At 46.2% G+C, this 25357-nt stretch overlaps 1 protein-coding gene and 1 pseudogene across 1 annotated transcript; one reads left to right on the forward strand and one right to left on the reverse strand.

The window, feature by feature from the left end:
• The first annotated feature begins 680 nt into the window (after positions 1-680).
• On the forward strand, positions 681-22782 carry FAM83D (family with sequence similarity 83 member D). The gene is made up of 4 exons (XM_012803848.1): positions 681-1157; positions 13326-13493; positions 18752-18876; positions 21804-22782. Exons 1-4 carry the CDS (start codon positions 687-689, stop codon positions 22780-22782), a joined length of 1743 nt encoding a protein of 580 aa, XP_012659302.1. The 5' UTR covers positions 681-686.
• Positions 22783-23925: 1143 nt separating this feature from the next.
• LOC100961206 lies at positions 23926-25343 on the reverse strand (annotated as a pseudogene).
• Positions 25344-25357: the final 14 nt, after the last annotated feature.

Genomic DNA, 25357 nt, shown 5'->3' on the forward strand with positions numbered 1-25357 from the left:
GGGGAGCTGCAGTTTTACAGGTTTTTGCAGTTTTTGGTAGATTGCAGCTTTCAGCTGAGCTTCCAGTTATTGAAAGCCCTTAGCAAAGTCCTTAGCAAAATGGAGTGAGTCTGGCTCTATGAACAAAACGGAGGTAGGGCAGTACAGGACGGGTATTTTTGGAACAAACAAATAAATGGTGAAATGCAGAGGATAGAGGAGACATGGCTGGCCGCACGCAGGCTCTGAGACTCCAAGAGCAGGGCGGTTCTTGTGTCTGGGAAAGGGCACCAACCTTTCCTCCCTGCCCAGGCCTTTAACTGTTAGCCCATCTATGGCCGCACTGTGGGGCGGCCGGCGGGGGGCGCGCTGCGACAGCCAGAACCCGCTCTGGAGCCTCTATCTTCGCTGCCCGGCCCGCGCCACAGCCCAAGTTTAAATTCCTCTGTACTGGTCGAGGGGTGGTGGCGGAAATCCTCACTGCTATGCCCGGGGGCAGCCAATAGCGCACGAGGAGGCGGGATCCTGGCGGCGTACGCCCCGCCCCTCCCTGCCATTGGGAGCGAGGTAGCCAATGGTAGGTGCGGGGCGGGGCGGCGCGGCCAATGGCGCGGGCTGGTTTGATTCAAAGGCTAGCGGCCAGCAGTGAGTATAAAACGGCCTTCGCACCGCTCCTCTCTCAACAGCTAGTGCATCCGAGCGCCGCCATGGCTCTGCGGCCGGAGGTCCTGGACGAGCTGCCAGCCGCCTGTCTGTCGCCGTGTGGACCGCCCAACCCCGCCGAGCTGTTCAGTGAAGCGCGGCGCCTGGCGCTCGAGGAGCTGGTGGCCGGCGGCCCCGACGCCTTCGCGGCCTTCCTGCGCCGCGAGCGTTTGGGTCGCTTTCTGAACCCCGACGAGGTGCACGCCATCCTGAGCGCGGCCGAGCAGCCCGGGGAAGAGGGTGCAGCGGCCGAGGACTCCTTTGGCTCGTCGCACGACTGCTCGTCGGGCACCTACTTCCCGGAGCAGTCGGACCTGGAGCCGCCGCTGCTGGAGCTCGGATGGCCTGCCTTCTACCAGGGTGCTTACCGCGGCGCCACGCGCGTTGAGGCGCACTTCCAGCCTCGCGGCGCGGGCGCCGGCGGCCCTTACGGCTGCAAGGACGCGCTGCGCCAGCAGCTCCGCTCGGCGCGAGAGGTGAGCGGCCCTGCCTGGCCCCCGGTCGGACGGGACACCGTCTGTAAGAGAGGGAAATTCAGACCTGCTGGGATCGCTGGCCGTGTAGTCCCAGAGTCCCGGATTCAACAGTTTGCATGTCTTTCCTCGGACCGACCCTTTTCCCCCTGGGCAGCTCCTCGTGGTAGGGGATAGGGGGAGGAGCCTCGGTCCCGAAGAAGGCAGTTGTTCCAACTCCAAACACATCTAGGAGGGAGGGAGGGACCAGGAATACTGCCAGTTCCAAATTTTAGTTAAACTAGAGTGCCAATCTTCCTGGCTGTCAGCCAACACCAGATCCTACTTTAAGGAGCTTCTTAGGAGATGCATTACCAAAGAAAAGAGTTCCTGAAAGGTACTCTCCAGAGACTAACTATGGGACATTAGTAGTCAATTATTACTACTTCCTTGCATCTTATGTTGTAGATAGCAGATTAAATACAAAAGCGGCGAAGTCAGAGCCCTGCCCTTTTCTCTCCTGTAAGACGGGGCGGGGAAAGTTGCGCCTGTGAATGGGGCAGGAGATTTGTTTTGCACAGGCTGGGTCTGCTCCAGTTTGCATGGCTCCAGATATTCCTGCATTCGTTTGGCCTCTCTGTTCATACTGGAGTTTGGTTCTATTGTCTTTCTCTTGGCATGGCATGATATTGGGGTGCAGCCAGAACGAAGCTGGAGCAGGGTGCTGGGATTAAAGGAAGAAGAATACAGCAGATAAGACGTGGCGGCAGACAACTTGGTCCAGACTCCAGAGCCGTGGTTAGCTTTATTGCTCATTGGCAGTGCCCAGTTTCTAGGCTGGCTGCCTGTGCCAGAGACATGGCAGATAAACCCCCAGGCCGTGGTAAGACTTGGTGGGGCTGGGACCTGAGCGTGTCTGCCTGTGTGTGAAGGTATCTGTGCATTATGTCTGGTTGAAATAGCCAAGTCTAGGAATAAGCCCCAGCTCTCACCTGTGTTCCTGATGTCTTTGCACGTCTTTCCTCCGACCAACCCTTTTCCCCCTGGACCAACCCTTTCCTCCCTGGGCCGCTCCTTGTTGTTGTAGGGGATAGGGGGAGGAGCCTTGGTCCCAAATTGTTCCAACTCCAAACACTTACATCTAGGAGGGAGGGAAGGAACAGCTCTCACCTGTGTTCCTGATGTGCTTTACCTGACCTGGGGGTTGCAGTGGTGGTGGCTGCAGTGACCTAGTGCCTTGCCTTTGGGGAAGTAGATGTGGGCTGCAGCTAGGGTGGTGGCAGTCCTTTGGTGCTTTGGGTGGGTTGAGGGTCCTTTTGGTGCGCGGACATTTTACTTGTGGGTTCAATGAGATTAAAAAGATGGAAAGGGCAGAATTGTGGGGTAGGTGTGCGTTCCCAAAACTTACCTTCAGGAGGACTTGAATACTTGGAACTTGAGAAAAGTTAAGGAACAGGACTCCATAAACTGAGAGGTGGATCACACTAGCCTTTTGCTCAGCCTCCAATTTTAATAGTAGTGAAAGGTCTAGAGGCCAGAGGGAAACACCATTTGTAAACTCACTTTCTAGCCTTCGAAGGAGTGGGGCCTGGAACTTGGACTCTGCCCCATCCTGTGCACATTTTGTATTAAATTTCTGGACAGAGCCTCCTGTCCTGTTCTTTCCCGTAGTCTAGCTATCTACCCACTCTTCCCTCTGAAATTCTGTATTTGGAACCTGGGCAATTTTAACTGAGAAAGGTGGTACATTACCTTTAAATCCACCTGCCAAATTACTTAATTCAGTGCCTACTGTGTATCAGATACCACCAGGAGCTGGGGCTCTCAGGGAGGGCACGATTTTTGCCTGCACTTGGAAGTGGATAGTCTGCTGGTGGGAAGCATTGAGGAGGCTGCTGAAGGAAGTCTCCTGAGTGGCACTGGCATCAGAGCCAAGTGGGATTTGCCAGCCTAGCAGACAGGGATTTTTTTTTTTTTATTAGTTTGGATGGGCATTAATGCTACCAAATTGGAATACAGGAAGGAGAATAAAGCTGAGGGCAAACCTGTTTGACACAATGCTGAAATTGAGGTCCCTTTTGTTTAAAAAATAGCCTTGTCCCATCTACTCTGGCGGGAGGCTGTGGCAGGAGGATCACTTGAACTCAGGAGTTCAAGGCTTTGGTGCACTGTGACCTCTTGTGAATAGCCACTGCACTCCAGCCTAGGCAACATAGCAAGACTCTATCTCTTCCTTTAGGAAAAAAAAAAAAGGAATGCTTTCTATTTGCCAGGCACTGTTCTAAGTAATCTGGAGGTAGGTGCAAGTATTATCTCTGTTTTTCAGATGATAGAACTGAGGCTTAGAGAAGTAGTTACCCCGAGGTTCTGCAGCTAGGGAATGGAGGAGCCAGGACTCAAATTGAAGCACAGAGTCTCTGAAACACTGTTAGCCACCATGCTGTGCTATGTGCCGGGTCAAGGGCCTGTGCTCAGGTAGACAGAGGCATGCATAGGGGTGGGGAGAGGTAATAGACAGCAGATCTAGTGGCTGGCCAGGTGCTACCTCTCTGTAAATTGTGTACACAGGAGTGACTGTGTCACCCTGACCAGCATCCTTTGAAGTGAAGTACCTGTAGTAGTGAGGACCGTGAAGGTGTGGGTCTCAGGCTGTTTTGGGAATGAAATGAGAAGGCCTGTTCTGATGGCAAAGGTCCTTAAGAGTGATGTGATTGAGCACTTTTAATGGGATATTTTCTGTGCCCTTAACCTGAATTTTCTCTTAACTCTACCAACTCTGGGAGGAGGTCACAATTAAGAAGAGACCAGACACAGAGATGTTAAGTAACTTGTCCCAGGTCATACAGTTGATAAGGGCACTCCAAGTCCACCCAGCTCCAGCTCTCAAGCTCCCACTCTCAGTCCCACCCTACACAGCCTCCCTGCCATGAGGAAGGATCAGAGCTTTGGTAGTTTTCAACAGTCTGAAGATTTTTAACAGTTTAAGATTTGGACTGTTAATTTCTATGTTGCATATCCTGTAAACACAGAGAAGGTGTTCCTGGGGTTTATAATTTTTGTAAATTAGCATATTCTCTCCTCTCCCCGGAAAGATAGAACCTGGAACATAGGAAGTACATGGGAGTCTTTTGGTAGTGAATGAAGGGACTTTGAATTCCAAATGGAAAGGGTCTCACAGATTTACCAAGGGATTGGGCTAGGTTGTGGTGGAGCAGGGTCAGACCTGAGTGTGTCCCATGAAGCTTTATTTGCCCTCACTGAGGAGCTCTGAGGACCAACTTGCATCTACAGTAGTGTCTCTGGAAGGAGCCAGGGTACAAGCCTCCATGACCGGTGTATAGTAGACACAGGGGCCAGGGTCACTTGGTAAATGGCAGCCTGATTGGATGGTTCTGGGGTGGGTGTTACCCAGCTGCTCTCTGGCCACACAGAATCACCCAGCGTGTCTGACACATGATATATGCTCAATAAATACTGTAGAGGCCTATTATCTGCACCTTTGTTCATTCAGTTCACACTTTTGAAGAGAAGGAACGGGGGAGGGGCGAAAGGGAGGAGAAAGGTGGCAAAACAAAATAGTTCAGGTGATTCTGAGCATGGCTGGGATATAGCTGACAACTTTCCTGTTGTCAGCTGAACTTAACCGCAGCTAGAGGAAATAATGGCTTTGGACCTTTCGAGAGCCTCCCCATTCTTGCTTTCTAAGGGATTTTCAGATAATTTTGAGCTAGACCGGACTTTTCCCTTACACACGTGCTCTAGATCAACCCTTATACTACTGTCAACTGTTGGGTTAGCTCCTTGCCTCTGTTGCGTGTCAGTGGGTGTCTGGCTGGGCTGAGACCCCTGCCTGCCGGTGCCACATGGTCTCCTTCACATCTCTCCAGTGATGTGCTCCCGATTTGGCCATCCTGCTATTCCTGGTTTGTGAATGGGAGTTCAGAGACAAAGCTCATCTCACCAGGGAGTTCTGCACACCTCAGAGCCATCATTCTCACCTATTCCCTATGTATGCTCTGGTGTTCCCCAAAGGCCACTTTTGCTGTGACCTCACCCTTGGGCATCCTCTTGATAATCCAAGCCTTAGTAGTGGCGATCATTTCATTGCTGAAAAGTCCATCCTACCAGATGAGTAGCAGCTGAGGAATCTGCAGGAGGCCCTTGGTGTGCGTATGATGTATCTGAATTTAGGCTTCCCCAGTCTTTCTTGCTCAACTCTCTTCTGCATTACAGTAGAACCTGTGCGGTGTGATCAGTTCCTGTTCCAGATGCTCGCATTAACCCTAAGCAGGGGTTCTCACCCTCACCACTGTGGCCATTTTGGGTTGGGGAATTCTTTGTCGGGGGGGGGGGGGGCAGTCCTGTGCATTGTAGGCTCCTGCTCACTAGCTGTTCGTAGTACCCCTCCCCCTAAGAAATCATGACATTGGAAAATGTCTCCAGAGGTGGGAGTGGGGAGTTATTGTTATTAAGGTCGCATTAAGTCACACAGTTTTTGTTTGGGATGATGAAAAAGTTGTGGGAATAGTAGTTATGTTTGTATAACATTGTGAATGTAATTCACATCTCTGAATTATACACTTAACAATTAAGATGGCAAATTTATATTATATGTTATATATTTTGCCACAATAAAACACGTCTCCAGAATTTTAGAATTTTTTAGCCCTTTTTTTAAAGTGGTAACATATGTATAACAGACTTTACCACTTAACCATTTTTAAGTGTACAGTTCAGTGGCATTAAGCACATTCACACTTTTATACAGCTGTCACCATCAACCAGCTCTAGAACTTTGTCATCTTATCAAAGTGAAACTCTGTGCCCATTAAACACTACAGGGTATCCTAAAGGTTGCCATATGTAGAGGAAATGGGAAATTATAGCTAAATGTAACTTTATTTACAAAATATTCATTACAGGGCTCAGCATGTGTAGCTCAGTGGGTAGGGCACCGACCACATGCACAAGGCAGGCAGGTTCTTGATGCTTTGCCCGTCCTTTTCACAAGCCCCTCCTCCTATGTGCTTCATGCTACACTAGCACAGTAGACGTGCAGCTGTGGGGTCAGTGTCTGCAGGCCAGTGAAACACTGGCTTCTGCCGCCCTTGCCTTCTTGGAGAGGCAGTGCTGGCTGAGGCTCTACCAGTAAGTTCATTGGATACTTCAGTTGTTCATTTGATAATAGCCCGTGAGACCTAGGGATTTAGTGTGCACAAACAAATTTGGATTTTGCTCTAGAAATTTATAGGTTTTTTTTTGTTTTTAACCCTGAAGATGATATTAAGAGAGTTACTTAAACATTTTTTGAAGAAATCCAAGCAGATTATTTCTGTTCTGGGAAAACGTGAATGGGGAGAAAATATGTCTTTTTTTTTTTTTCCCTAGCAAGAGGGTTTCTGGGACAGTAAGGAGAGGAACTGAAGGACTCCATGGGTGCCATGTGGTCAGCATAGGTAGGGCAGCAGCCAGGCTGTTGTCGACCACTACATGGGCCTTTGGTGGAATTCCCAGTACCTTGCACACTTGACCTTGCTTTATAACTCTGGGTAAGAAGGGAGGGAAACTGAGGTGCAGTGAGAAAGGGTGATTGGCACGAGCTTCCTGCTGCATGCTAGGAGCAGCCGGAATGAGAACTGGAATGACTGGACACAAGTGGCCCCATGGGGCTGCCGGATACCTGGTCAGGGCTCAGACCCGCCCACTGAGAGGGCATGAATCACGGACTTCTCAGAGCTGGAAGGGGCTTTGTTTGAAGACAGTAAGGTGGGGTGGAATGGCTTGCCCAGGGATAGTGGCAAAATTGGGATCAAGAATAGGAGCAGCTGCCATTTGAGGGCTTTCTATGTGCCACGACCAGCCAGGCGTCTATATGGAGTTGTCATCAACTAAACCAGCAAACGTGACTAGGTAGCGTTATTGATCAGCCTCCACCTGTGGGCGTGACCCTATGTGCTTTATGAGGTTCTGTACTGATCCTCTTAGGATTTGTTTAAAGCTCCCAATCATGTGGAGGCTGCACATTATACTTGTTTGGAATAATATCAGTCTAGTACTTTTCTTAAGATGGCTCTAAGAGTCACACAGCCTGCATATGCTTATGTGTGTCATTTTGTATAAGTTACCTAACCTCTCCAATTTTCTGTATTTTTTATTTTTTTTTGAGACAGAGTCTCAAGCTATTGCCCTTGGTAGAATGCCATGGCGTCATAGCTCACAGCAACCTCTAATGCTTGGGTTCAAGTGATCCTTTGGCCTCAGTTTTTCTATTTTCAGTAGAGATAGGATCTTGGCTTTTGCTCACACTGGTTCTCCAATTTTCTCATCTGTAAATTGGGGATAACAGTAAATGGGGTTTTGAAATCTAGACATCTCTTTATTTATTATTATTATTTTTTAAGACAGAGTCTGTCGTTGGCACCTTTGGTAGTGTGCCAGGGAGTCATAGGTCACAGCAACCTCAGATTCTTGTGCTCAAGCAATCTTCTTGCCTCCCAAGTAGCTGGGACTATAGCCTCCCAACACCTGACTGTTTTTAGAGACAAGGTCTTGCTCTTGTTTAGGCTGGTCTCGAACTTGTGAGCTCAGGTGATCTACCCGCCTCGGCCTCCCAGAGTGCTAGGATTACAGGCATGAGCCACCACGCCCGGCCCTCTAGACATCTCTTTAGAGCTTTTTTGCAAGATGGCAAGTAGAAGAGATTCTGATTCTATGTGATCTTCTCAAATAATACCACGGTGATCACTGCATTTCATCTCTGTGGGTCCCTAAGTCCCTTGGTATAAATCAGCAGGGGGTGGGTGGACTGAGAGGCTTATGATTTACCACTGAAGATGATGACGTGGGACTGGACACAGGCATGGCTGCTCCAGCTAGAGACCTGCAGGGACAGGGACGGTGGGGTACTGGGCTGTGGGCCAGCCAGCTTCTGACCAGCCGGGGGCCTCCTCCTTAGTCTTGTGTTATAACTGATTTGCACTGAGTTGCAGATGGATGTAGCAGTCCTTGAAAGTTACTCTCAAAAGACATCACTGGCACAGCTCTCTAGCCCTGAGAGAATGGGCAGGTTCTGGGCAGCACAGGCTAGGAGAGGGTAGTGCCCGCTATGACTGTGGGCACTTGATGGGCCTGGGCTTCCTGCCTTTCAGACATGTCTTTCCCTTGTGTATTCCACAGTATGCCTCAGAGAATGGGAACAGTGACCAATTTCTACATCTTTCTAGTCCAGGTGTTCCTCTGGGGCAAAAGGCGAATCCTGCCTTGAAAGCAAGGCCTGGTTGGGTAGTGGCTGAGTCCAGCCCCAGGTCTAGTTCAACTGTGGAGGGCTTGACCACATGAGGGCTGGAGGAGGAGAAATAGGGGAATGGAATGAGATTTTAAAGGAAGGCAAGCTTCCTACTGATGGCTTCCACCAATACAACTGTTCCGCCTTAAAAGGCAAAGACTTTTTTTGAGACATAGCCTCACTATTGCCCAGGCTAGAGTGCAGTGACATCATCACAGCAACCTCAAGTTCCTTGGTTCATCCAATCCTCCTGCCTTAGCCTCCCAAGAAGCTGGGACTATAGGCGCTTGCTACAATGCCTGACTAATTTTTCTTTTTTTGGTAGAGACAGGGTCTCACTCTTGCTCAGGCTGGTCTCAAACTCCTTAGCTCAAGTTATCCTCCTGCCTCAGCTTCCCAGAGTGCTAGGATTATAGATATGAACCACAATGCCTGGCATAAAAGACAGATTTTTAAGAATTCTGCTTTAGTAAGGAAGAAGATATCATGTATAGGAGGAGTCAGGGGAAGAAAAAACCTGCACCAACCATTTGGACACCATGAGTGGGACCAGAGTTCAAATCCTGGGACACAAGAAGGGTTGAGACTTTCAAACCAAACAATGAAGGGAAAAGCAAATTAGGTATTAACTCACTATGTAACAAAGGTGGTGTTGTATAATTGTTTTGTTAAGTGGTGAATCAAAATTCAGTTTGGCAGGTGCCTTGTGCTGTGGGCCCAGCTCTCTGCCCCCAGTTCTCTAACCTGGCCAACTGCGCTGGGCTTCTCTGGTCTCTGCTCCAATAGCACCTTGGGTTTGGGGTGTGCATTGGCCTGTTACACTATGTTACCCTGGCTTGTCACCTGCTCATTAGACTGAGTGCTTGAGGACAGGGATTAGCCCTAGATCTTCAGCGCTCAAGACGTGCCTGCCCCCGTGGGCCCACACCAAATATTTGAAAGAAGAGTGGGGCCTCAGAGGTGAGGAGGCGTCTCATTTTCCTCTCTAGCTTGTCTTGTGAGCTGTGCTCTCATTCTTACAGCTGTGTTCAGATCTGTCACCTCAAAATCGGTTTCTAAGCCTCTCTCTGAAGTTTCTTTTTCTCTGGTCCTGAGCCTCCCTTGCCCAGTCCTCTATGCCCCCAGCCCATATGGTCCATTGCTGGGCTCCCCATGGCCCCCTTCTCTCCTCTGCAGCCCTTGTGGATTCTTGTCTGGCCTGTCATTGAAACCTGTATTTCTGATTCTTCTTTGTCTCGAGTCTTCCTGAACATTTGCTCAATTTGGTTAAAGTAAGGACCATCCAAGTGACCTCTGCACTGGAGGAGGAGGGCCAGATCCCAGAAGCAGCTTGCACCGACTGCTTCTGGCATCTGTTTCTTCTGTCCTGTTGGATTCATCACTTGGAAGTCATTATTATTCTTATCCCAGGCAACATGAGGAAGGAAGTTTAATACTGATTCCTTGGTTGGCATTCCAAGCCTTCTGTGATCTTGCTCCTTGATCCACCTTTCCCAGTCACATCCTGGGGCTCCCTTTCATGCATACTATACGTTCCAGCCAAACTGGTACATACCCCATCCTTCCCTAGCTCTACCTCTGTTGTCACATGGCCTCCTGCCAGAGTGTGTCCATCCTGCAAGGGAGATGATTTACTGCCCTCCGTGAATTGTACCTCTGGCTGAATTGATTCTTTCAGTATGTATAATTTTGCTTCCCTGTGTGCTCTCCTTGAAGGTAAATGAGGTCTGTGGAAATTCTTCATTGTCTAGTTGGGTGTGCAGCCCAAGGCAGTCTCTGAGGAGGTGCTGGCTGCATTGCTGAGCATTGCATTGGTTTCATGCCTTGCCCGGAACTAAGCCCCTTTCATGCTTTATCTTACTTAATCCTCACAATGGCCCTTTGACCTAGATTCTATCATGTGTATCTTCCAGAGGAGGAAACTGAGGCTCGGAAAGATTAAGCAGCTTGCTCTGGGTCAGACAGCTAGTAAGTGGCAGAGTAGGGTTCTGCACCCAGGCCTTTCTGGCTTTTAAGCACTGTGTTATGTAACTTGAATGAATGAAATAGGTACAACTTTCAAAATAGGACATATAAAAGCCACAGGAGGCGGGGGGGGGGGGAGCGCAGATATGTTTCCAAAGATGCCGCCAATTTAGAAAGAATGCTTCTTTTGAAATTATTTTTTCTGGCAGGTTTTAGTATACCCTTACCAACAGTAGGCCACAGCCTGGGCAGCCTCAGGATTGAGGAGGGGATGGGAAGGCAGGCAGAAGGATAAGGGGTCTCCTCAAATTCTCACACAGCAGTGACTGCTGGGAAACTGACATTGCAAAGTCCCTCATCCCATTAGACAGGACCCTGGAGTGTTGGAGAAAGACAGCAAAATTGTCTCTGTGTTCCTTTTGGACAGAGTCTCTCTTTTAATCTGTGTTTCTTTTTTAACCTCCAAACCCGTAAGGGGTAATGACTTCGGGGTCCCGAGTCCTCTGGGACCACAGAGATGAATCAGTTCATTCAAAGGCCTCTGCTCCAGTGGAAGGGTTGAGACCTATGAGTGAAAATCTTAAGAGTTAATTTGATTCTGAGAGACACAGGGTTTTACTGTTGAAGGTGGGAGTGGGGAAGAAAGCCTTACGGCTCCAGCCTGCAGCCGAAGACCTCGGCTTCCTTAGGTAGCCCCCTCTTTGTTTCTCAGGCTGAATATGTTTTTTAATTTTAATTTTTTATTTTATTTTTATTTTTTTTTTGTTGAGACACACTATTCCCTGAGCAGAGTGCAATGGCTCATATGAATGTCATTCATAGCTCACTGCAACCTCAGACTTGGGCTGGGGTCATTTTTTTGCCTCAGCCTCTGGAAGCTGCTGGGATTATAGGCACTTGCTGTAGAATCCGGCTGGGTTTTCCATTTTTTTTTTTTTTTTTTTTTTTTTTAATGAGTTGGGGGTCTCACTCTCAGGCAAGTCTCAAACTCGGGAGCTCAAGCAATTCTCTCTCCTCAGCCTCCCACAGTACTGGGATTACAGGCGTTGGCCACCGCACCCGGCTAAAACTGAATATTTTGACATCCCCACTCCCCACCCCACCCTGCCAAGAGTTAGCTCAGGACCACAGTTTTAAGACTGCAAAGGGTGCAATTAGAGGCTTTGCTGCCAGAACGGTCTTTCTTTAAAGCACAAGGAGAGCTGAGAGCCGGCAGATATCTCCCCGTGGTGCCTGTCTGGACAGCTCCAGCACTGGATTGACAAAGGGAATAAACGAGCAGATTCTAAGGGATCTTTCAAATCTTGTACTTCAGGTAAGACGGTCATTTAGTTCTCCATAACCCGCGTTTGCACCTGGTGAAACAGACCCTGTAACAGCTGTAATTTGCCCAAGGACACATGGCTAAGGGGTAGTTAGCTGTGGTCTGATGCTGACTGTGTAGAATCAACAGGGAGGTGTGATGGGAGCTGCACTGGGGAGAAGACTGGTCTGAGCTTGAGGGCAGAGTCCTTAGGAAATGTTTCCCTATTCTTGTCGTGGACTTGCACTGTGGACAGATACCAGAGACTACCTTTACTGAGGAGAGGCTGGTGTTGTGGAAGCTATTTGGTCAGATCCCGTACAGCAGATGGTAGAACCGGCCTGGTGTTGAGATGTGCTCAGCGTTAGGGGATAGAAGGTGAAAGAATGTTTTGTGCCTGGTTTGATTACTTTTAAGCTGTGAACTGGCGGATGGGCTGGGCCTTTCAAGATCATAATAAAACTCAGCCCTGGCCAAAAAGAGATCATAATAAAAAAGTCAGAGATTATAAGCCACAATCAGACAATAAATAAAATCATAGATTTGGAAAATGCTATACTCAGAGGGACCTCAGAGAGAATTTAAGGTTTTATTGACAGAAAACTAATGCCTGGTAGGGAAAAAACGTATCGTGGTGTGTGAGCTGCAGAGTTCAGACAGCTTGCTGATCTGAATCAAGCCTGTGAGCTGGGGGCTTTAGTGAAAGAGCAGAAGTTAAATGGAGTAGGTTCATAGGAGGGCAAGACAGTATATTCATCGATATTTCCGAGAAACTTGTCAGGGTGGAGGAGAGTGGCTGGATGAAAAGGGGAATGTTACCTGGGGCAACATTGTTACCAAGGACAATGTTACCTTAGGCTGGGTACTGTGGCTCACGCCTGTAATCCTAGCACTGGGGATGTCAACATAGGTGGATTGCCTGAGCTCATGGGTTTAAGACCAGTCTGAACCAGAGTGATATTCCATCTCTAAAAATAGCCACACGTTGTGGTGGGCGCCTGTAGTCCCAGCTACTTAGGAGGCTAAGGCAAGAGAATCACTTGAGCCCAAGAGCCTGAGGTTGCTGTGAGCTATGACACCACAGTACTTTACCAAGGGCAACTTAGTGAGACTCTGTCTCAGAAGATTGGTAGGGCCTGGGTGTCTTTGGAGATGGAAAGACTTCACAGTGGGTAGGCACGGTGCTCACACCTGTAACCCTAGCACTTTGGGAAGCCGAGGCTGGTGGATTGCTTGAGCTCAGGCGTTTGAGACCCACCTGAGCAAGAGCAAGACCTTATCTGTAATAAAAATAGAAAATTTAGCCAGGCATTATGGCAGGCACCTGTAATCCCGGCTAGTCTGGAGGCTGAGGACAGAGGATCTCTTGAGCCCAGGAGTGTGTGGTAGGCTGATGCCACAGCACTGTAGCCTGAGCAACAAGTGAGACTCTGTCTCCAAAAAAAAAAAAAAAAGAAAGAAAGAAAGAGTTCATGGTGAGGGTAAAGTGATACTGCAGAAGGAAAAGGAAGGAAGGATAATTGTGGAGTGGAGGGCCCTTTTGTCCTTTCTCAGCTTGAGAAGTGGTCCAGAGTTCAGACTGAACTATGAGGCTGTGTTCTTGTGAGCTGACTGCTTACTCTTCTGTCTTACCCTACAGGTGATCGCAGTGGTAATGGATGTCTTCACAGACATTGACATCTTCAGAGACCTGCAGGAAATATGTAGGAAACAGGGAGTTGCTGTGTATATTCTTCTGGACCAGTCTCTACTCTCTCAGTTTTTGGATATGTGCATGGATCTGAAAGTTCATCCGGAACAGGAAAAGGTTGGTGGTCTACTATAATTCTTGCAGTCTCACCACAGTCAACAAATGTAACTGAGCATCTGTGATGTACAAGGCGGGTGGCGGTGGTTTCTTTGTTGATAAGTAAGAGAACAAGCTGTGAGCAAAGTCATTTGCCTTACAGGAAATGAAGATAACTGTTATACTCGTAGGCATCTACCCAAGACAAGTGAAAACATAGATTCACACAAAAACTTGTATATGAATATTTATAGTACCATTATTCCTAGTAGCCAAAGGGTAAAAGCAATCCAGTGTTCTTCAGCTGATGAATGGATATGTTGTGTGGTCATACAATAGGATGTTATTCAGCCATACAAAGGACTGAAGTGCTGATAGGTGCTGCAACACAATGAAGCTGCCCACGGATGCTGAGTGAAGGAAGTCAGTCCCAAGGCCATGGTTATATGAGGCCATGAAGTCTCAAACTGGGAAATCTATAGAGAGAGTAGATGAGCACTGAGTAGACAGGGCTGGAGGATTGGCAGGAAGGATGGGATGATTTCTAAAGGGTACAAACTTTCTTTTTAAGGTGATGAGTATTCTAAAATTGACTGTGATGATGGTCACATCTATCTATGAATAAATGAAAACTACAGAATTGTGGGCTTTAAATGGTAAATTGTGTGATAGGTGAACTATCTCTCAAGCTGTTAAAAAGAAATGGCAAGAGTCTTTTTTTTTTTTTTTTGAGATAGTCTCAAGCTGTTGCCCTGGGTAGAGTATTGTGGCATAATAACTCACAGCAACCTCCAACTCTTAGGCTCAAGTGATCCTCTTGCCTCAGTTTTTTTTTTTTTTCTATTTTTAGTAGGAATGGGGTCTTGCTTTTTGCTCAGGCTGGTCTTGAATCCATAAACTCAAGCTCTCTACCCACCTTGGCCTCCCAAAGTGCCAGGATTACAGACATGAGCCACCGTGCCTGGCCGCCTTTTTTCTTTTTTTGAGACAGAGTCTCACCCTGTCATCCTGAGTAGAGTGCGGTGGCATCACATAGCTCTCAGCAACCTTAAACCCTTGGGCTCGAGTGATCCTCTTGTTTTCGCCTCCCTGGTTTTTCTATTTTTTTAGTAGAGACGGGGTCTTTCTCTTGCTTAGGCTGGTCTCAAACTCCTGGGCTTTCTTTGGCTTCCCAGAGTGCTAGGATTACAGGTGTGAGTCACTGCTGGCCAAGAAATGACAAGATTCAAGATCTGGGCCTCTCCCTGCTACTTTGCTGCCTCCTAACAGAGCCTGGAGACCACCTTAGAAGCTGCTACTTTTGATAGTAGCTCCAGGAGGCTCCACTTTTAATCACAGGGACAAGCATTTATTGATCTCCTACTCTGTTCTTGTTGTCTCTCCATGCTTTTGACAGATGTTATATAACTTAATCCTTGTGGCAGCCCTGTTAGGTAAGTGGCAATGATTTTGCTCTAGATCAGGAAAAGGTGACACAGTCGACAGTCGGCAAAATGCACAAAGAATTTGGACTTTGGTGCTTTAGGTTACTCTGATTTATCACCTTGTTATTATCAAGCCATTTGGTTTGCAAAATTTGGCTGTTTAACTTTTCCCACAGGGTTCTTGTTGGTTGTTTCCTCTATGAGAGAATGGAGGGTTGGGTTTAATGAGGTAGTTACCAACCTGTCACTGGTGCCACAAAGCAAATTCTTGGTGGAGGTAGGATTGGGGCTTAGAGACTGAGCGAAACAAGACAGCCATGTAACCCAACGGTAAATTACAGAATGAAGCCGCGCAGACCCAAGGAAAATACATGTCAGCACAGAAAAAGAGCATTATTCTCTAACCAGTTATTTAGCCCATGACTGCTCTCACACAGAGCCAGGTGAGGAAATTGAAGGGGTCAATGTTTAATTTCAAGGTACTCTTTCTATAATTAAGGCTGTGTCCTAGCAGGAGAAAAATTAAAACGTTTTGGCTGTAGTTTTAAGTGATTGGCTCTGATTCATATACTAGGCAGAAATCTGGGAGTATTTACTAATTCAGTTGCCCACTGTTGGTTGCTGCCTTAATGGACATCCAGATCCTCTGTAAGAGGGTTTAAAGGAGATCTGACTCCCTCAATTTAAAAAAATATTTAATTATGGGTACATAATTGTACATATTTTCTTCAATTTTTATACTGTCTTACCTTCTTGATAGGGAAGCCCTGTCTCCCCTGGTTGCTTCTTTTGCCCAGGCATGGCTGGGTTGCTGAATTTGTGCCCTCATCGTGCAGAGGCTGACTTTCCCAGACATGCCCTGACTCTGCAGTTGGGTCAGCATATTGGGTTGTCCTGTCTGCAGGAACTTGGTCACACACTTGTGTTCAGTGCTCAAACTTGCTTTGGCCATAATGACAGAGCGTACAGCATTTAGGTATGTGCCAAAGGGAGCAATATACAAAACCAAATCTAAGTCTGCCCAGATGGCATTTTTTAGGCTTGTTATTATACACATGTATTATAAGTTGATCCTTTTAAGACTGAGCTCAGGAGTCATCACCTCCTCTACAAAGCTGTCCTCCTGCCAATTCCATTTGTACATCTATGAAATTTTCTAGATTTTGCTTTTTTTTTTTAAATTTTCATTTTGAAATAGTTTAAGATTTATATAGAAGGTATAAAAATAGGCTGGTGTGATTCGGCACCCGTAGCACAATGTGCTCCAGCCACATACAATGAGGCTGGCAGGTTTGAACCCAGCCGGCCTAACTAAACAACAATGACATCTACCGAGGGTAATGAGACTCTGTCTAAAAAAAAATATATATATATATATTGGGTCAGTGCCTGTAGCTCAAGCAGATAAGGCGCCAGCCACATACACCAGAGCTGGTGGGTTTGAATCCCTGGGCCTGCCAAACAGCAAAGACAACGACAACCAAAAAATAGCTGGGCATTGTGGTGGGCTCCTGTAGTCCCAGCTTCTTGAGAGGCTGAGGCAAGAGAATCGCTTAAGCCCAGGAGTTGGAGGTTGCTGTGAGCTGTGATGCCACACCTCTTGTGGCTCAAAGGAGTAGGGTGCCAGCCCCATAATACTGGAGGTGGCGGGTTCAAACCTAGCCCCAGCCAAAAACTGCAAAAATAAATAAAAATAGAAAGATCAGTTGGGTGTTGTGGTGGGCACGTGGAGTCCCAGCTACTCAGGAGGCTGAGGCAAGAGGATCACTAGAACCCCAGAGTTTGAGGTTTCTGTGAGCTATGGTATTGCCACAGTGCTCTATCTCAAAAAAAAAAAAAAAAAGTTAAAGAAAATCCGTAAATAATACAATGAATTCCTGAATACTCTTTGCCCAAATTTTTCACATGTTAACATCTTATAAATGTCAGCACAACTAACAAAATCAGGAAATAAGTTTGATATAATGGTATCTAATCTGTAGATCTTATGAATTTCACCAGTTATTCCACTAATGCCCCTTTTCTGGTCTAAGATCTAATCCATGACCACACCTGCATTTAGTTGTCAGGTTTCCTTGGCTTCTTTTAATCTTTCTTTATCTTTTGGGGTCTCGATGGCTTTTTATTTGTTTGGTCTCTCTCTCTCTCTTTTTTTTTATTGTCCTCAAGAGATGGGGTGTCTTACTGTATTGCCCAGGCTGATCTCGAACTCCTGGCCTTAAGTGATCCTCCCACTGCAGCCTCCTATGTAGCTGAGGCCACAGCATGTGCCACCATGCACAGCTGGGGCTTGAGACTTTTGAGGAATACGAGCCAGTTTCCTGCAGAATAGTGAAGATTTATTTACAACATAAAAATTCAAAGGGAGCTTAGTAAATTTAAAATAGAAACATCTTTATTTTCATGAATCCCACAATAAAATAAGAGTTGATTTTTTTAAATTGTTGATTCTGGGGCACAAGAGTCCTAATTATATGTGTAAAAATATATATGTATTTGGAACAATAAATATATATAGTTCCTTCTTATTGCTAGAGCACATATAAAATGTAGCCATGATGCCAGGTTAGTTTTTCTACTTTTAGCAGAGATGGGGTCCTGCTCTTGCTCAGGCTGGTCTCAAATCCCTGGCCTCAACCAATCCTCCCACCTCAGCCTCCCAAAGTGTTAGGATTACAGGTGTGAGCTACTGCACCCAGCCAAATTCCGACGTGTGATAGTGTCCTACAAGATGCAGCCACTGGGGAGACTGAGAAGACTTCTGGTTAACGTGAGGGTACAAAGAACCAAATCACAATGTTTGAATTTGTTAGGCAGAATCCCTCCTGTAGATATGTCCTGCCCCCAAAAGGTGTGCCATATACTCCTACATTGTACCCATTCAGTGGGAGTACCCCAAGCCCCTCTCCCCCATTTAGAGTTTTATATAAATAGAACTATATAGTGTGAGACCTTTTAAGAGTGGCTTTTCCCCCATCACAATGTCCTTGAACTCCATCCGAGTTGTTGCATGTATCAGTAGTTTGTTCCTTCTTATTGCCGGGTGCTGTCATATGGTATGGCTGTGCCACAGTTTAGCTATTTATCCACTGAAGGACATTTGAATAGTTTCCAGTTTTTGTCTCTTAGGAATAAAGTTGCGATGAACCTTTGTGTGGAAGGTGGACATAGGTTTTCACTGTAGAGGCTCTATAGGTTTGTGGAGGGAATAAGACAAACAAAAGTCTTAAACATTTGAGTATTTAAGATTTCTAACTGTAGCTCCAGGGAATGCAGATTGTCTTAGTATTTTGCATATTATTGTGTATAATTTACTTGTGTCATTTGACAGATAATCATGCATACACGTGCAGTATACGATCCTGTGTAGTGCCAGTGTCCCTTTTTAGTAATTACATATTTGTAGATGTGACAATGCCGATTAAGCCGCATGTGATGTTTCTGCCTCAGCATCCTGTTAGGGAAGGCTCGTCCTATGTTCCTATTCTCTATACCCATTAGGAGGTAGGGGTACATGAGGCTGGGCAGGTATTCTGATGCAATGCTGTTAAACAAAAGAGCAGGAGAAAGATGAGCCTAGTTTGCTTCAGAATCATTGCTTGGATTCTGTTGTTTAGTATCCTAAAAATGTAAGTGTTTTTTTTAGAGCATGGATACAAGTGAATATAGGGAAAGGACATATGAAAAGATGGAGTGAGTAGAGAAGTGGAGTCCTGAGAACCATCTGGCTAGCAAGCCAGGCATCTGCCAACAAGTTTGTCTGGGAATTGTAAACTAGCCCTCCTGTTTTAATCATCTGCTCCCCAGATGAGTGTTGCTGAACTGTTCATCTCTCTCCCACTCCCCTGTCAACAGCTGATGACAGTTCGGACTATTACGGGAAACATCTACTATGCAAGATCAGGAACGAAAATTGTTGGGAAGGTTCATGAAAAGTTCACATTGATTGATGGCATTCGCGTGGCAACAGGCTCCTACAGGTAAGTTCCTAACCTGTCCTTTGCTTACTAATCTAAGCTCTTCAGAAGAAACATGTTATATAAAGGTAAAAATTCCTTTTTCCTCTCAGTGAGAACCTTTATTGCCAATCATTCTGATACATGCCATGCATGCATGTGCATGCACGTGTGCGCGTTGGTTAACAAGGTAGGCATCACCGTCCTGTCACGTGTTTTGTAAAAATAAAATGCAGAAGATAAACTTGTCATGAAGCTACACAGTTAGCAATTCCTAGATTTGGTCCTTGGCCCAGGTGGATGAATTTGGGGTTAACAATGGCACACACAATTCTGAATCCTTGTTCCTTAGGAGTTTCGACCTTACTTGCCCTGCTTATTTAAGGGTAGGAGCATTTGCAGGCATTTGCATCCATGTTCAAGCAAAGCCAGTGCTGTCACCTTTAGACTGAAGTCATTTACCTTGCTTCAAGCTTGTAATTCAGTGCTTTAGTCTAGAAAATACTGATCATGTTTCTGACCACGCCTTTGAAGTTTCACTTTGGCAATGGTGCCTTAAGGTAGAGAACAGGGAGGTTGAATGGCAGGGTGGACATAATGATACCAATCTCCAGAAGTTGTGCCATTTTACTTATGTGGCTCCAGTGATTGTGTGTTTCGCCACTTTTGCATGAGATTATCTAATAGTATGTCTGAGATGTTTGTAGAGTTTTAAAAAGAAAGACTCATTTTTGAAGAAATGTGTGTCCCTGAGTGATAATTATGTGTCAGCCATGAGTAAAGGTTGAAATGCAAAGGTTCAGGGAAGATGAGGTGATAAGATTAAGAAAGCCTTTGATACTTTTCAGACAGTACCATCATTGGTCAGAACAAAATCTGAACTCCTTCGTGAGACTTCCTTTTGTAAGGAGTTTATAAGTGACTGGAAGAAACTATGTTTTTACCCAGAGTACGTTTTATCTGTATTAATGAAACACAGCTCCAAATTGTTTTTGGCTATTCTAAAACATAGAAATAAAAAAAAAATTACCCTCTGCAAATGATACATGCTGCCAATGATAACAACAATAGCTTCCATTTGTTGAGAATGGTTTATTATCCTGATGTTGGGTGGGTGCCTTATTTTAAAAGAATCTTCCTTTTCAGGCTTTGAAGGCAGTTCTCAGGTGACATTTTTTGTTGCAAAAGACAGAGTTGACACTATGTTTTACTATCTCATTTAAATCCTACTTGTACAGATTTCTGTATCACTGCGATGATTGCAAGTGTAAGAAAGTTAACTCAAACCACTTTATGCAAAATGAAACTTATTGAATGGCAGAACTTGGAAGTGTAGAAAGGTGTAGTTGCTTTTCATTTTGACCAAGGAACTGTACATCAATCAGAATACTACTATCTCCTGGTTCTGCCTTTTCAAATCTGATCTTTACTGTCGGGCAGGCTCTCCCTTTGAAGGCCAAGGTCCTGGGTCACTTACATAGCCTTGATCTCCAAAGAGTGAAACTCTTTCTCTCAGTACTGATGTCAATCTCTGAAAAATTACTTGGCCCTGATAGGGTCACATGTCCCCCTGGATGAATTCCGGCATCCACAGGAATAGGATCTCTGGCTAGCCTGGATCACGTGCCTGGCTCATTGCGATTAGAGAGGGTGCAGAAATAAGCTTTCTTGGGTAGGGGTGGGCTTGAGTTCTGATAGCAGAGGAAGGGGAAGGGATTCCTATTTGATGGACGAAGGCCAATGGCCGTAAGTCAGCTCTAACATGTCTTGAGCAATGGTGATTTGTGGACATGGTAGTGCTCGATGATATAATAAGGAGGAGGGCATTAGCAGTTGATAAGGACTGGATCCTGACTTGGGGGTCTACCAGTAGCTCCCTGCTGTGACATCTCTAGCTGGTTTCCTTACCTCTAAAATAATGGTACTGCCCTGAGTATTTAAAAGCCCTTTCTGGTTTTTAAAAACTCTGAGGCTTTCCTTTTGGCCAGAGACGCCATCTTCCAGTAATTTATCAAAATGACAAATTCAAAGGGAGAGAGGAGAGGCACCCGATACATGCTCTCTAGGTTTTTTAGAAAATGTGGACTTGTTCCTTTGGCCACGTATATGCAATCTTCAAGAAAGGTGATATTGTGGACATCAAGGGAATGGGTACTATTCAAAAAGGCAGGCCACACAAATGTTTCCATGGCAAAACTGGAAGAGTGCACAGTGTCACCCAGCATGCTGTTGGCATTGTCGTAAACAAACAAGGGCAAGATTCTTGCCAAGAGCATTAATGTTCATATTGAGCATATTAAGCACTCTAAGAGCCGAGATAGCTTCCTAAATGCATGAAGGAAAATGATCAGAAAAAGAACACCAAAGATAAAAAGGTACCTGGGTTCATCTGAAGTGCCAGCCTGTTCCACCCGGAGAACCAGTGGAAAGGAGCCTGAGCTCCTAGAACCCATTCCCTATGAATTTGTGGCGTAATGGCTACAGTAAAGCACACAGGATGACCAAGAGAACAAATGGAAGAGGAGCATAAGGTGTTGGAACTTATTCCCCATGAAGTCAGGGCATAATAGGCATAGCAAGCTTTGTTACATTCAATGGAAAGGTGCCTCCCTGAGCTGCTGAAACCTTTTCCCTATGAATTCATGACGTAATAGATATTAAAAATAAAAGGCTACTGTAAAAATGTTAAAAATAAACTTTGAGGCTGAGGATTGTGTAGGTTTTAGTGTGTTGGATAAACAGTTGTCCTTGTTCCTTTTACGTTAATGCATATATGTATTACATACACATGATAAGGTGAGTTGAACGCATGCTAAATGGTAGGTATGATTTCACCGAAGTTGTGACTCTTATGTGGCAGGATATCTAGGTATATTATTCAGATTGACGGTAAATAAACGAAAATGGCTCATCCTTACCAGCTTCTGTTTTGTTTGTTTTTAATCCTTAAGTTTCACATGGACGGATGGCAAATTAAACAGCAGTAACTTGGTAATTCTGTCTGGCCAAGTGGTGGAACACTTTGACTTGGAGTTCCGAATTCTCTATGCCCAGTCAACGCCTATCAGCCCCAAACTCCTGTCTAACTTCCAGATCAGCAACAAGTTTGACCATCTGGTTGACCAGAAACCACAGTCCAAAGAGCTCACGTTGGGCAACCTGCTGCGTGTGCGTCTGGCCAGACTCTCAAGTACGCCCAAGAAGAGTGACCTGGAGTCAGAGGTGCCCCCTGAGGATAAGACGGAGACCAAGCGCCATGACTCAGGGTCCTCCACCCTTAGTGAGGAAGAACACTTCAACAGCCATGAGAACGAACCAGAGAGCAGAAAGTCTGCTGATGTGGCCACACAAACAGAGCCAGGAGAGGAGGTGCGTGCAGTGCATGTGGGAACACAAGTCAGCACTGCCATGGCCTGCGCTGGGACCCAAGCTGCAGTCCCCACCAGGGGAGTGAGCTCCCAAACCATGGTGTGGTCCAAGTCGGCCACCACTCAGACTGATTCGGACGAGCACATGCTCTTTACTCAGGGAACCCCATCTAAAGAAGGGTCACCAGTCTCAAAAATGTCTGTTTCGAGATCTTCCAGTTTAAAGTCGTCTTCCTCCTTGTCGTCCCAAGGATCTGTGGCAAGCTCCACTGGTTCCCACGCTTCCATCAGAGCCACCGATGTCCACAGTCCTGGATATCCCAAGTACTTGGGCACCCCCCACTTGGATCTGTACTTGAGAGACTCCTTTAGAAACTTGAATAACGAGCGGCAGTTTCACTTTGCTGGTATCAGGTCCCGGCTCAACCACATGCTGGCCATGTTGTCAAGGAGAACATTCTTGACCGAAAACTACCTTGGTTTTAACTCTGGAAATTTTAACAGAGCACCAGTGAATTTGCTTGCCATTAGAGATATAACACTTTATCCTTCTTACCAGTAACTGCTCAGGGCTCAGACTCCTGGGCTCAGCCAGGCTCGACATCATCAAAGCTTCCCGCTTTAAAACATGTGTCCCTAATTGCCTTTCTTTCCTTGACTTGTCTTTGAATTCTGCACATTATTTTACATGCTTTTATTTTTGTCATGTACAAACCAGGTATTGGTTTTGTGGTTTATGGGTATAGTTTATTGCACAGTTTTAATACAGTCATGCACTACATAATGATGTGGTAGACCACGTATACAATGGTGGTCCCATAAGATTATAATACTGTATTTTTACAATCCTTTTTTTTTTTTTTAGCTTTTGGCCGGGGCTGGGTTTGAACCTACCACCTCTGCATATGGGGCCGGTGCCCTACTCCTTTGAGCCACATGTGCCGCCCTACAATACTTTTTCTATGTTTAGATACATAAAATACAATTGTTACAATTGCCTGTGGTATTCGGCATAATAACATGCTATCCAGGTTTATGTCATAAGGCCTAGGTGTGTAGAATGGTATACCATCTAGGTTTGTGTAAGTACGTGTCATGATGTTCACATAACAACGGGATTGGCTGAAGACACATTTCTCCGAACTTATCCCTGTTGAGTGACACGTGACTGTACTGATGTCTCTTAGAATGTTCAGGTGTTCTAAGGTCAATTCAGGTAAGAGATGGAATATAGTTTTTGATGTAATAAATAATTTTATTATAGGAAAATGGAATAAAAACATATACACTCCCCGGGGTTATCCCATTTTATAACATACATTATGTTTCTTACAGTTACAGTGAGCTCAAACACAGTCCTGCACTGTCCTGTTGCCTCCCATGAGGGCTCAGAACTGCAGTTTCATCAGACATGAAAGTTCCCCAGTAAATTATCATGAAAACTGAATTTTCATGGAGAATATAGGTAAAGGAAAGGCCTCAGAGGGTAAGAGAGGGGGAACTGAGAAAACTATATGTGGGGGAGCTTTATAAACGTCACGGGGGCTCACTGTTGCATTGTTATCATCCAGAAACCCCCCAACCTGACCCTCAGGCTTCTGCACTTACTGAGCCAAGGGTGGGGAATTGGTGGCCAGACTATAAAGAAAACAGCAAAAATGCATTCTCTGAATCAATAATATTGGTGTCTTGTGGCCAAGAATCTTTACAGACTCTTAGAATCCAGCTGGAAGAGTGTTGTCACATCCACTTTCCAGTAATGCTTGCCGGGGGTGAAGGCCTAAGCTCCCCGTAGAAGCAAGGGTCCCTGCTGTCTTTGTCTCCCGGGGGGAACCATGATCCTCTACAAATCGGACACTTCTCAGGTCCTCACTAAGTCTTATATAACAACTGGCCATTTCCACATTCAGAGGATCCTCCACTCTGAAGTTGTTCAGCGTGTCTGGGATTCCAGTGATGCCCCAACACTTGAGCTCTGGATTCAGAGCCCCACTGGGGCTTTAGTGTCTGTACCAACTCAGTTCGTCCCAGTACATTTCCCAGGTCCTGCAGCAGCTCCAGGTCAGGCTTGTGGCATGTCTGTCAGCTCTCTATACATGTCTCATCCTTTCTGGTAGGTCATTCTCCATTGTCTTTGAGTTGACGGAAAATCTTCCCTGCCTCTCTGTCCAGCATCTCCAGATGTAATTACTCCTCCTCATGGAGAACTAGATGCATCTTCTGATAGTGAATTTTGATCACTATTTTCCTCAAGGCCACGTAGTCTGTGAATGAATGAGTTTTGCTGGTTTCCTGATTTAGAGGGCTTTGTGCTTCTTGCGTCATTTTCTATAAAGAGTCCATTTTCTTCACAAGTTCCTCCTTGGACTGCTCAGCAGCCCATTCTACTGGGCAGTGGCTGTGAGTCGCGTGCTCTGGTGCCTCGGAGCAGGACCCACAGAGCAGTGGCTTGTCGGCCTCACAGAAGAGCCCCTTTACCTCCATGTGTGCCCCACAGATCTGCTCTTCTGAGATGTGGACCTGCTGAGGTCCCACCTGCCTGGCAAGGGAAACCAGCTTTTTTTTTTTTTTTTTTTTTGAGACAGAGCCTCAAGCTGTCCCCCTGGGTAGAATGCTGTGGCATCACAGCTCACAGCAACCTCCAACTCCTGGGCTCAAGCGAGTCTTCTGCCTCAGCCTCCCAAGTAGCTGGGACCACAGGCACCCGCCACAATGCCTGGCCATTTTTTTGGTTGCAGCTGTCATTGTTGTTTGGTGGGCCTGGGCTGGATTCAAACCCGCCACCTTAGGTGTATGTGGCTGGCACCTTAGCCACCTGAGCCACAGGGGCCCAGCCGGAAACCAGCTTCTTGAGTACTTAATTGGTTTTGAAGTCTGCCTTCTCTGATCTTTCCCTGCACTGAGGGCAGCACAGTGGGGTCTCGTCCCAGCAGAGGTAGGGGCAGGGCTGGCAAAAGTTGGGCCCACAGTCTATGGTGATAGGGTCTATGAAGTAGTTCATGCATAAAACGGGCAGGTGAGTTCATTCTGGAGGGCTTCCAAGGTGTCTGAATCCACGTTTCTCAAAATTAGAGTCGACTCTTTAAGTGCTGGAAGTTCTGACAGGTCTGTTGATACCAGATACCAAGGTCAGCAGT

Source organism: Otolemur garnettii, unplaced genomic scaffold (genome assembly GCF_000181295.1).
Source record: "Otolemur garnettii isolate 467f Iridium unplaced genomic scaffold, OtoGar3 scaffold00023, whole genome shotgun sequence".
Taxonomy (NCBI): Eukaryota; Metazoa; Chordata; class Mammalia; order Primates; family Galagidae; genus Otolemur; species Otolemur garnettii.

Excerpts from the sequence above, each read along its gene's own strand:
- FAM83D (XM_012803848.1), top strand. The coding sequence starts at position 687 with ATGGCTCTGCGGCCGGAGGTCCTGGACGAGCTGCCAGCCGCCTGTCTG. Across the intron at positions 1,158-13,325 it reads AGCTCCGCTCGGCGCGAGAG|GTGATCGCAGTGGTAATGGA; the intron begins GTGAGCGGCCCT and ends CTTACCCTACAG. Across the intron at positions 13,494-18,751 it reads TTCATCCGGAACAGGAAAAG|CTGATGACAGTTCGGACTAT; the intron begins GTTGGTGGTCTA and ends CCCTGTCAACAG.